The sequence below is a fragment of the Bos mutus genome, chromosome 5 (assembly GCF_027580195.1).
Source record: "Bos mutus isolate GX-2022 chromosome 5, NWIPB_WYAK_1.1, whole genome shotgun sequence".
NCBI lineage: Eukaryota > Metazoa > Chordata > Mammalia > Artiodactyla > Bovidae > Bos > Bos mutus.
The window spans coordinates 79,482,673-79,494,852 of NC_091621.1; the positions used below are offsets into that span (position 1 = coordinate 79,482,673).

The following is a 12,180-nucleotide window of genomic DNA, read 5'->3' on the forward strand; positions in this document are numbered from 1 at the left end:
AGAATGACAGCCTCTGAAAGGAGCTTATGGGAAATGCCCTTCTAAAGATAGGTTTGGGGGACTTCCCTGGTGGTCCAGTGGTTAAGAATCTGCCTTCCAATGAAGGGAACCTGTGTTTGATCCTTGGTTGGGGAACTAAGCCGGTGTGCCACAGTGAAGACCCAGCATAGCCAAAACATACATTGAAAAAAAATAAATAAACAGAGGGTTTTGGTTATAATTAAAAAAAAAATAGTAGCATATATTTATTTATTTGGTTGCACAGCTCATGGGCAATTCGTTCCCTAACCAGCAACTGAACCTGGGCCCTCGGCAGAGAGAGCACAGAGTCCTAACCGCTGAACAGCCAGGGATATCCCTTGGTTGTAATTATTCCTCCTCCTCCTCCTCCTCTTTCCTGTTCTGTTCCATCCTTCCTTCCTTCCTTTCCTCTTTTCTTTTTGTCCTCTCCTCCTCTCTTTCTTTTTCTTCTCCTTCAAACATACAAATATTGATCTCACTCTTCCGTCCACCCTCTTCTATCCTTTATCAGGCAACTTCCTGCTCACCAGCATCTTCTCGGGCTCTGTGAGATACAACAAAGTCCTGCGAAGAGCAGAGCTCCTCTCAGACTCCTAGTACCACCTACAGGGGAAGCCCATCATGAGCAGCTGGGGAGAGTTTCCACACTCACAAATCCTAGATGGAGATGAACAAAGAGGCTGTCTTTCCAATTCAAGAGAACTCTGCTTGAAGTAGAGAATGACCACCGTCACATGGGCCTCTACCCAGAGCTTCCATGACATGGCTGTCATCTGCCTTTTCAAACCAGATGTCCCTGCTTGCTCACTTGGAGCTTCCACTCCTGGTCACTGTAAATGCAACTTCTTCAGACTGAGTGCCTTTCTTCAGTGCTCCCTTCTGTTACCTTCCACCTTGAATGATTTTGGCTAAAGCCTAAGGGTTCTCATCACTCACTGCTTCCACAAAGCCTCCCTTGGCTGCTCTGGTCTACAGGGGTGCCTTCCTCTCAGACTCCCATAGGATTAATGATTGAATTACTTTTTCTGTGTTCTCTGCAGCAGAGATGCTGCCAAGAATATTTCCCAATGTTTCCTCAAGGATCCTGTAATGAGTGAGCTTCCTAGGCTGGCCCCTCCCTCACTCCTGATCCCCGATCCCCAGGCTGCTGCTACAGGATCCTAGGGAAGGCGGATTCAGAGTCTGAAATCAGGAGCTTCTCTGGTGGCTCAGTGGTAAAGAATCCATCTGCCAATGCAGACAGATTCCACCTGTATTCCATCCCTGATCCAGGAAGATTCCGCAAGCCGAGGGGCAACTAAGCCCATGTGCCTCAACTACTAAGCCTGTGCTCTCAAGCCTGGGAGCCCCAACTACTGAGGTCTGAGGGCCCTAGAGCCTGTGCTCTGTAATGAGAGAAGCCACCACAATGAGAAGCCTGCCCACAACAACTAGAGAGGAGCTCCTACTCTCCGCAACTAGAGAAAAGCCTGCACAGCAACGAGACCCAGCACAGCCAAAAATAAATAAATAGATAAAAACTTCTAAAAAGAATGCAATGAGAATTCAGTGGATCCAGAAACAGATAAGGATTTGGAGGGAAAAAGAAAAAAGTCTGGATTGTTATATGCAGAATAATAGTTTTAAACATGATTTTAAACATTGTATTCACTTTATTGTTTTCTACATCTCCAAATAGAGAGTTCCCTACTACGGGGACTTGTATGGCAAGGTAATAAAAATTTGGTAGAAAGATAAAAACAGGAATTTTTAGTTTAAGGTTAAAAAAAAAACACAGCAGCCAGAGCCCAGTAATTAGCCATTCAACATTTGATATAATTGCCAGCACTTAGAAACAGATTAAGACCAGCACTGTGTTTACTATGACTAAGGCTGTAATAGGGGAAAATGAGGTTTGGTTAAACTTGCACTCAGCGATCTAGGTCACAGAACATAAAAAGAAGAAAGCCAAGTCCTCAAGATATTTTATATCAAAGGAAGAATGAGGCTTGTTTGATAATTTGCAACTTTCCTTTCCTCAAGGAAGCGTTCTCCAAAAAGGATGCATCATGATTGCATTATTATAACTACATTTTTGTTATTTTCATTAGACAAAGGAAGAACTCAAGAATCAAACAACAATAGAACATTCATGATAAGACATCAAAATTTCAATTTAAAATATTTGCCCACTTGAAAGTATCATTCTAAGAAACAGTTAAAAATAAATGCTCTTACATTTTATTTTTAATTAAATTTTAGTTAATCCTCTCTGTTTTGTGCTTCTCAAAGAGCCACTCCACTTCCCTTTTGCTTTCTCCCTGACAATAAATGACTAGTGAGATGAAATGACTTAGCTGTCTTTACAACAGTTTCATGAGAGGGAAATGTTTTAAATGTCACAACTGGGGGCTTTGCTCCTTCTAGGCAGCATGATTATAGATACAAATGTAATTGTGATTTTTTTTTTTTTTTAACTTTTGGCCATACTGCACAGAACTTAGGATCTTAGTTCCCCAAGCAGGGATTGAACCCAGGCCCCCTGCTCGGAGTCTTAACAACTGGACTGCCAAGGAAGTCCCTGTAAATGTAATTCTGATGTTTCTATCATATGAGAAGAACCACGGTGACTTTTCAATTCTAGTGTACAATGCTAGGAAGAAAAATGATACTGCTGAAAAAAGAAAGGGACAGAGGTTGCCTTGCAGTTCTCTACCATGCCTGGGGTACTTACGGAGCAGTGAGGTAGCCCTCCAAAAAGCCGGCAGCAAACATGATGATCTCATTGCTCAGGGATTGAGAACCGTACCCTGCTTTGATCTCCAGGATACCCCAGCCTGTGGTTTTCACAGAGTTATTGTAAAAGCCATAGGCATCCCCCTTCCTGTCTAGGACATTTTTGACTTGTATTGTCTTCTCAGTAGGCATCCAGTACGCAGTTGCATAGTAGACCCCTGGAAAAAAAGAAAAAGGAATAATGCTAGGATGCGATTGAACTGAGTGGCTGATGGCTTTCTTTTTCTGTGTAACCAACAATTCTAGTACATCTGCTTTTAAAGAGTTTCATTCTATTAGAGTTGGGAAATCTGTCACACCATAGTTTATCCTTGTTATTGTTGTTGTTCAGTCTCTTAAGTCATGTATGACTCTTTGCAACCTCATGGACTATAGCCCTCCAGGCTCCTCTGTCCATGGGATTTCCCAGGCAAGAACAGTGGAGTGTGTTGTCATCTTCTTCACTGGATCTTCCTGACCCAGTGATCAAACCCATGTACCCTGCATTGGCAGGTGGATTCTTTACCAGTGAGCCACCTGGCAAGCCCTTGTCCTTGTTACAAATGGGGGAAAACCAGAGCCTTGAACAAAGGCAATTAGCTTACAGCACAAAGAACCAGGTCAAAGGTAGGGGTGTAGTTGGAGCATCAGAAAGGCGGTCTAAGTGCCTCAACCTTAGGGATGGAATTCTGGGCAAGGCAGGAGCTGGACCTCTCACCCTCCTTGTCATTCAACCAAGAATAAGATCTGAGATTTCCCTGGTTGAAAGTCTGCCTTGCAATGCCCGGGACTTGGGTTCAATCCCTGGTCAGGGAACTAGGATCCCACAGGCCTTGGAGCAGGTAAGCCTGTGCTTTGCAACTACTGAGCCCAAGTGCTGCAACAAAAAAATCCCACATTACACACTGAAAATCGTGCATGCTACAACTAAGACCCAATGCAGCCAAATAAATAATAAAATAAATACAGTTTTTCAAAACAGAATAGGGTTCAACCCTGGTCTGCAGCCCTTTTCATCCCCCTCAATAGTTGGGCCAAAGCATCCACATTCTCTCACTTTCTACGCTATCTCTCCTGCTTAATTCTTTTTTTTTCTTATCAAAAATATTACAAAAAATTCAATGTAAATACACTGAATAGTTGCTAAAATAAATTCAGGCAATTCATTCATCTTTTATAAGAAGCAGAGAATTTGACATTTGAATGTTACTAAGCTTAACTTTCACAGCATCATCTTTCAGGATTTGAAATAGCTCAAATGGAATTCCATCACCTCCACTAGCTTTGTTCACAGTGATGCTTTCTAAGGTCCACTTGACTTCACATTCCAGGATGTCTGGCTCTATGTGAGTGGTCACACCATCGTGATTATCTGGGTTGTGAAGCTCTTTTTTGTACAGTTTTTTTCTGTGTATTCTTACCACCTCTTCTTAATATCTTCTGCTTCTGTTAGGTCCATACCATTTCTGTCCTTTACTGAGCCCATCTTTGCATGAAATGTTCCCTTGGTATCTCTAATTTTCTTGAAGAGATCTCTAGACTTTCCCACTCTGTTGTTTTCCTCTATTTCTTTGCATTGATCGCTGAAGAAGGCTTTCTTATCTCTCCTTGCTATTCTTTGGAACTCTGCTTTCAGATGCTTGTATCTTTCCTTTTCTCCTTTGCTTTTTGCTTCTCTTCTTTTCTTGGCTATTTGTAAGGCCTCCTCAGACAGCCATTTTGCTTTTTTGCATTTGTTTTCCATGGGGATGGTCTTGATCCCTGTCTCCTGTACAATGTCACAAACCTCATTCCATAGTTCATCAGGCACTCTATCTATCAGATCTAGTCCCTTAAATCTATTTCTCACTTCTGCTGTATAATCATAAGGGATTTGATTTAGGTCATACCTGAATGGTCTAGTGGTTTTCCCTACTTTCTTCAATTTAAATCTGAATTTGGCAATAAGGAGTTCAGTACTTTGGCCACCTCATGCAAAGAGTTGACTCATTGGAAAAGACTCTGATGCTGGGAGGGATTGGGGGCAGGAGGAGAAGGGGATGAGAGGGGATGAGATGGCTGGATGGTATCACCGACTCAATGGACATGAGTTTGAGTGAACTCTGGGAGTTGGTGATGGACAGGGAGGCTTGTCGTGCTGCAGTTCATGGGGTTGCAAAGAGTCGGACATGACTGAGCGACTGAACTGAACTAAACTGAACTGAAAGCTTAACTTGGAACATAAATAGAAAGGCAAACTCAAGGTTTTGTCTCACTTAATGGCATGGTCTGTTTGCTTTCCACAAGCTCTCCAATCAGTGCAAGTATACATTGTAGAACATTATCCTTTTTGTACTCTGAAGGTAGGCTGTGCAGTTTTATTCTTAAGCAAGATGGGTGAATATAGGTGTCTGCATAAAAAGGAAGTAGAAAGGCAGGAACCACATGGTTGAACACTTCTCCACATTTCTGCTTCATTACAATACTTTTTATTCAGCTCTTCATGTGTTCAGTTGTGTTTTTAACACAGGTCTACAGAGCACCAGCTACAAGGCAAGATGGGTCATCTCAAAAATCAAAATGAATAAATAAGATCCCAGAGTAGCTAAATGAACAAAGCTGGGGGTACCTGATCCATCAATTTTTTATGTGCCAATTCTTGATACAGCTATTAATATTAAACCTTGATACCACGTCTACTATGTGAACATATTTATGTAGGCCAAACAGAAGAGATGAAGCAGTTATCTGTATAAATCAGAAAAAATCTTTCCTAGAAAGTTAAATAACAATAGGTGGAGCTTGATTCTGCCAGTTTTGACTCTATATGCTTTCAATTCAGTTCAGTTCAGTTGCTCAGTTGTGTCTGACTCTTTGCAACCCCATGAATTGCAGCACACCAGGCCTCCCTGTCCATCACCAACTCCAGGAGTTCACTGAAACTCATGTCCATCAAGTTGGTGATGCCATCCAGCCATCTCATCCTCTGTCATCCCCTTCTCCTCCTGCCCTCAATCTCTCCCAGCATCAGAGTCTTTTCCAATGAGTCAACTCTTCACATGAGGTGGCCAAAGTATTGGAGTTTCAGCTTTAGCATCAGTCCTTCCAATGAAGACCCAGGACTGATCTCCTTTAGAATGGACTGTTTGGATCTCCTTGCAGTCCAAGGGACTCTCAAGAGTCTTCTCCAACACCACAGTTCAAAAGCATCAATTCTTCGGTGCTCAGCTTTCTTCACAGTCCAACTCTCACATCCATACATGACCACTGGAAAAACCATAGCCTTGATTAGACGGACCTTTGTTGGCAGAGTAATGTCTCTGCTTTTGAATATGCTATCTAGGTTGGTCATTAACTTTCCTTCCAAGAAGTAAGCGTCTTTTAATTCCATGGCTGCAATCACCATTTGCAGTAATTTTGGAGCCCCCAAAAATAAAATCTGACACTGTTTCCACTGTTTACCCATCTATTTGCCATGAAGTGATGGGACCAGATGCCGTGATATTCATTTTCTGAATGTTGAGCTTTAAGACAACTTTCTCATTCTCTTCTTTCACTTTCATCAAGAGGCCTTTTAGTTCCTCTTCACTTTCTGCCATGGGTGGTATCTTCTGCATATCTGAGGTTACTGAGATTTCTCCCAGCAATCTTGATTCCAGTTTGTGCTTCTTCCAGCCCAGTGTTTCTCATGATGTACTGTGCATGTAAGTTAAATAAGCAGGGTGACAATATACAGCCTTGGCATACTCCTTTTCCTATTTGGAACCAGTCTGTTGTTCCATGTCCAGTTCTAACTGTTGCTTCCTGACCTGCATATAGGTTTCTCAAGAAGCAGGTCAGGTGATCTGGTATTCCCATCTCTTTCAGAATTGTCCACAGTTTATTGTGATCCACACAGTCAAAGGCTTTGGCATAGTCAATAGAGCAGAAATAGATGTTTTTCTGGAACTCTTGCTTTTTTGATGATCCAGCAGATGTTGGCAATTTGATCTCTGGTTCCCCTCCCTTTTCTAAAACCAACTTGAACATCTGGAAGTTCACAGTTCACGTATTGCTGAAGCCTGGCTTGGAGAATTTTGAGCATTACTTTACTAGCGTGCTTTGTGCGTACTCTATGCTTTATCCTTGTTATAATTTATCCCACTCACCCATATAAACCTCATGGACATGAATTTGAGCAAACTCCGGGAGACGTTGAGGGACAGGGGAGCCTGGCATGCTGCAGTCCAGGAGGTCGCAAAGAGTTGGACACAACTTAGCGACTAAACAACAACAAAGTGAACTTTGGAAAAAAAAAAAAACTTTGGGGAAAAAAAAAGGTAGGTGAAGTATGTTCAACATATGGACAGGATCCAGTGAATACACGTCACAGAACAAAATGATGAACTGTACTGTATTTGTCCAAATTACACAGATAATTTTTCCCACTTCTTCTTGGCCTGGAAAAACACTATGAGAATCTCGAAAGACTATCTTTGATACATAAATTTCATCTATTGCTGGATACCTAGTGCTTTCTTTTGAGATCAAGCACTTGCTTTTTTTTTTTTCAATCTTATGAAAAAATTGTGTTTTTCTACCCACTTGGCTTTGCTTTTCAAGGACTTCTTTTTGGTACATGTAAGTATGAATTTCTACTTCCAAAGTGTGACAGATATATTGGCCTTTTCTAAGATAAATGAGAATGGTGGGCTGGAAGAAGCACAAACTGGAATCAAGATTGCTGGGAGAAATCTCAATAACCTCAGATATGCAGATGACACTACCCTTGTGGCAGAAAGTGAAGAGGAACTAAAAAGCCTCTTGATGAAAGTGAAAGATGAAAGTGAAAAAGTTGGCTTAAAGTTCAACATTCAGAAAACTAAGATCATGGCATCTGGTCCCATCACTTCATGGCAGAGAGATGGGGAAACAGTGGAAACAGTGTCAGATTTTATTTTGGGGGGCTCCAAAATTACTGCAAATGGTGATTGCAGCCATGGAATTAAGAGACGCTTACTCCTTGGAAGGAAAGTTATGACCAACCTAGATAGTATATTGAAAAGCAGAGACATTACTTTGCCAACAAAGGTCCGTCTTGTCAAGGCTATGGTTTTTCCAGTGGTCATGTATGGATGTGAGAGTTGGACTGTGAAGAAAGCTGAGCACCGAAGAATTGATGCTTTTGAACTGTGGTGTTGGAGAAGACTCTTGAGAGTCCCTTGGACTGCAAGGAGATCCAAACAGTCCATTCTAAAGGAGATCAGTCCTGGGTCTTCATTGGAAGGACTGATGCTAAAGCTGAAACTCCAATACTTTGGCCACCTCATGTGAAGAGTTGACTCATTGGAAAAGACTCTGATGCTGGGAGGGATTGGGGGCAGGAGGAGAAGGGGATGACAGAGGATGAGATGGCTGGATGGCATCACTGACTCGATGGACATGAGTTTGAGTGAACTCCGAGAGTTGGTGATGGACAGGGAGGCCTGGAGTGCTGCAATTCATGGGATTGCAAAGAGTTGGACACGACTGAGCGACTGAACTGAACTGACTGAAGACAAATGAAGAAAGGGACTTTCTTGGTGGTTCAGTGGGAGGGGTTAAGACTCCTTGTTCCCAATGTACGGGACCTTGCTCAGGGAACTAGATCCCACATGCCTCAACTAAAGATCACACGTGCTGCAATGAAGTTGGAAGATCCCATGTGCTGCAACTAAATAAACAGTTACAAGAGCTCCCAAATAAATAAATATTTAAAAATAAATGAAAAAAAATTAAAATATTGAAAGTTTAAGCACCTTTTCACAGAAATTAACTATTCAATTTTAAAAGTAGAGAGAAAGAAACACTTTATTCTTTCTATCATGAATAATATCAGTCAACCAAGCTTCACATTTTGGGTAGACATTTTTCAAGTATGAATTTTTTCAGAATCTATTTATTTTTAAAAAAGGAAGAATAGGTGAATTTTGGCAGAGGAGTAAAATATAAAAATATGCACAATTTGTTTTAAGATTGGCATACAAACTTCTAAAACAGTACAATTATATAAAAGTACAGTCTGTAAAATATCCTTTGGCATTTCACTTGGTAGTTAGACAGAAAACTTTTCTAAAAAAAAAAAAAAATAGCTACAAACACAGTCCATAAGTTAGGGTTGTATGTGTTGAAAGAAATTTCCCTTGAGTTTCAAAATCCTTTTCTTCCATAATAACTCAGTGGACATGAGTTTGAGCAAATCCAAGGAGATAGTGAAGGACTGGAAAGCCTGGTGTGCTGCCATCAATGGGGTCGCTAAGAGTTGGGCACAACTTAGCCACCGAACAACAACAACCCATGTAAGTTATCACTAGCGAGGTATATAGGGCAGAACTGCTACTGCTGCTGCTAAGTCATTTCAGTCGTCTCCGACTCTGTGCGACCCCATAGACGGCAGCCCACCAGGCTCCCCCGTCCCTGGGATTCTCCAGGCAAGAACACTGGAGTGGGTTGCCATTTCCTTCTCCAGTGCATGAAAGTGAAAAGTGAAAGTGAAGTCACTCAGTCGTGTCTGACTCTTAGCGACCCAATGGACTGCAGCCCACCAGGCTCCTCTGCCCAAGGAATTTTCCAGGCAAGAGAACTGGAGTGGGGTGCCATCGCCTTCTCCCATAGGGCAGAACACTGTTAGGCAAATGTAAAGTAAAGAAAGAGTGCATGAACAAAGAATTCTTCCCATTTTCATAGAAATAGCAGGTTAAATCTGACTCATCCTTCTTGACATGTCACTTTACTTTGGCAGAATTAAAATAAACCCATACAAATGTCTTTGTTCAAGTCCTAGCAGCAGCGATATGTCTCCTTTGGTGGCAATATTTGATGCCAAGACACCGTGCAGTCCCTTGGAGGGATGAAGATTGTGTGCATGTGTCTGCATCTATAACTGCAAACACCAAATGTAAGATCATACATCAAGCGCCACGCTGTACTGTGGTCCCTTCCTCCGCCTGCCACACTTCTTGATGACAACAACATACAGTGTCAAAAACAGGACCCAGTAGCATACATACAGCAATGTTCCTACAATTACAACTGTCTGCTTCGACTCTGAGAATGGCTTTTTAGATTCCATATAAATGGTGAAAACCACACCACCCAGGAGGATTGTGAACCAAACTGTTACAGGGATGAGTCCTATTAAATTAACAACAATGGTCTTCCTTCCAGAAGTACCCCACCCAGCTTTGTTAATCGTTGCAATTGCAAACATCTTGGTGGGAAGTAAACTTGACATGTATAACATGGAGTAGAGGGACATGAAGACCATGATGGTGTTTCCTCTAAGGCAGCTGGCAAAAGATGATTTTATGAGACCCACTAACTGGACAGTTAATAAGAAGAGGAGTATGTTCCAAGTTTTACCCCTGTAGAAGAGCTGGATTACTGTGGCAATGAGAAAGAAAGGGAAGAACCCAGTGATGACGGCTTCATAGGTCATCCACAGGTGATGTTTGTGGAACCACATCGCGTTGTACAGCCACTCTCGGAAGTAGGACTTGCTCCAACGGGTCTGCTGGTTTAACCATCTGAGATATTCCTTAGGTGTTTCAGTAAGGCACTTGGATCGAGCTGTGTATTTCGTTGCATAGCCCAGACTCAGCACTCGGTTCGTTAGGTGCCTGTCATCTCCGAAACTACAATGGCTGCCCATAAATTCTTGATTGTACCAGTCTTCCACAAATTCCTGCAGTAAGGAGTTTCGGTACATTCCTAGGGGTCCGCTAATGCACTGGACACACCCAAAATAAGACTGACAGGCTCTTTCTATGTTAAAAGCCATCCAGTATCTCACACTGCTGAGGAAAGAGATCCAGGAATCATACTTGTTTAAAATCTGGACATCTCCTCCAACACCTCCAACCATGGGATCTTCTTCTAAAACCTTTACCATCTCCACCGATGAGGCAGGGTCAAGTATGGTGTCTGAATCACAGACCTGTACATAATCCACACTCCGTCCCAGTGCTCTGAAAGCCGTGTACATGACTTCTCTTTTACCACCCCATTTTTGCATGATGCAGATATTCTTGCTGGACAAGACCAACTGGGTGACATGTTGTGAGCTCTCTTTATGTGACTCATTTCTCTCACCAGGACCCTTCATGTGGAAGTTGCTCTTCCAGATATACGTGGCTGACATGTCCCTGCCCATGACTTCACTGAAGATGTCCATCATGTAAAGGTCATCTTCTGAGTTTCCATCTATGACCATGACAACTTTAATGCTGGGGTAGGTTAGCCTTTTCACAGATTGCAAACATTTCTGTAAGTAGCCTGGATCTTCTTGATATGCAGCAATGCAAAGAGCAACAGTTTTGTTCAACTTAACGGGGGTTTCTAGAGATTTTTTCATTTTCTGGTGCTCCAAAAAGGCAAACAGGCTTTGGATGACAAGGTGTGATACTAAAACTGCACCGTATAGCCCAAAAGAGAAATAGTAATTATCCGTTTGGAAAAATTGGTAGCCAACAATATAAGCAGCTGTGATTCCAAAGAGGAGAGAAACTCCAAAAAGTGTGGTTCCAATTATTCTCAGGATACATAGTAACCTCCCACAGTGCATCTTGTTCGGCTCTGGGTCATAAAGTTGTCCTCAGCCTGTCTGTCCTGGAGGGTCGGCGGCAGTCAGTATCCAAAACTGAGCTAATAGGAGATCAGATGAATTTGAGACAATGGACCAAAAAAACCTTTTTTAAACACAACATTTAAAAAAGATTGAGGAGTTTTTTTATTTTATTCTCTAGTTCCCCTCCCTTAATACTGGAAAGTCTCTTCTCTCTTTTGTATTAAAAAAAAAAAAAAAGGCCTGGTGAAAACTCAACAGAACCCAGGAAGTGTAGAATTGGGAGAAAGTCTTTGGCAGGGCCTGGTTCAAGTCCTGAGTCAGTGGCTTGCTGGAAGCCAGGTCTGGTTAACTCTTTTCAGATGCCTTGATTTCTTCCTCCTGGCTGTGGCCTTTCTGCCTCCTTCAATGGAAGGGGGTATCCTGCTTAATTCTTCACAAATGACATTAGATTCTTACTTTGTAGAAATGATAGAAGCTATCACCTGTGGATTCCTCAAGTTCTTGATAATTTTGTGAATTGATCCTCACAGCTCCTGTGTCCATCTCACCCTTCTTGGTCTCCTCCATCCCTCCACCCATGCTCTGAGTCCCACCACTTTCCTTAAGTGGATCTGTCACTTTCATTAGGAACTTCACTGCACCCTATATCTTCTTGCTCATGTACCCTAAAGCTCCCTCTCTGCAGTGCTTCATCCCCATTCAGGATATTAACGTGCTCCACTGTCTTGCAGCTCTAAGCTAACCAACCACAGCAGCCCTCTCTGGATCACAAATGAAATTCTTGAATCCTAATGTCACATGAACTTCCAAAAGCACATGTCCCTGGTGACCACTTATTCTTA

The 12,180-nt window shown here is 42.2% G+C and overlaps 2 protein-coding genes across 3 annotated transcripts in view; both read right to left on the minus strand.

The window, feature by feature from the left end:
- Positions 1-12,180, minus strand: part of PLBD1 (phospholipase B domain containing 1) — an 89,823-nt gene that overhangs the window by 58,839 nt on the left and 18,804 nt on the right. For both annotated transcript variants that reach the window (XM_070371129.1, XM_070371130.1), the window contains exon 2: positions 2,735-2,954. In XM_070371129.1, the coding sequence (XP_070227230.1) occupies positions 2,735-2,954 (220 nt within the window). The remainder of the gene's footprint in view (positions 1-2,734; positions 2,955-12,180) is intronic.
- On the minus strand, positions 9,677-11,341 carry LOC102284172 (hyaluronan synthase 2). The gene has a single exon (XM_005903613.2). The coding sequence runs from the start codon at positions 11,333-11,335 to the stop codon at positions 9,677-9,679; it is 1,659 nt and encodes a 552-aa protein (XP_005903675.2). The 5' UTR covers positions 11,336-11,341.

Coding starts and splice junctions, on each gene's coding strand:
- LOC102284172 (XM_005903613.2), bottom strand. CDS start 11,335: ATGCACTGTGGGAGGTTACTATGTATCCTGAGAATAATTGGAACCACA.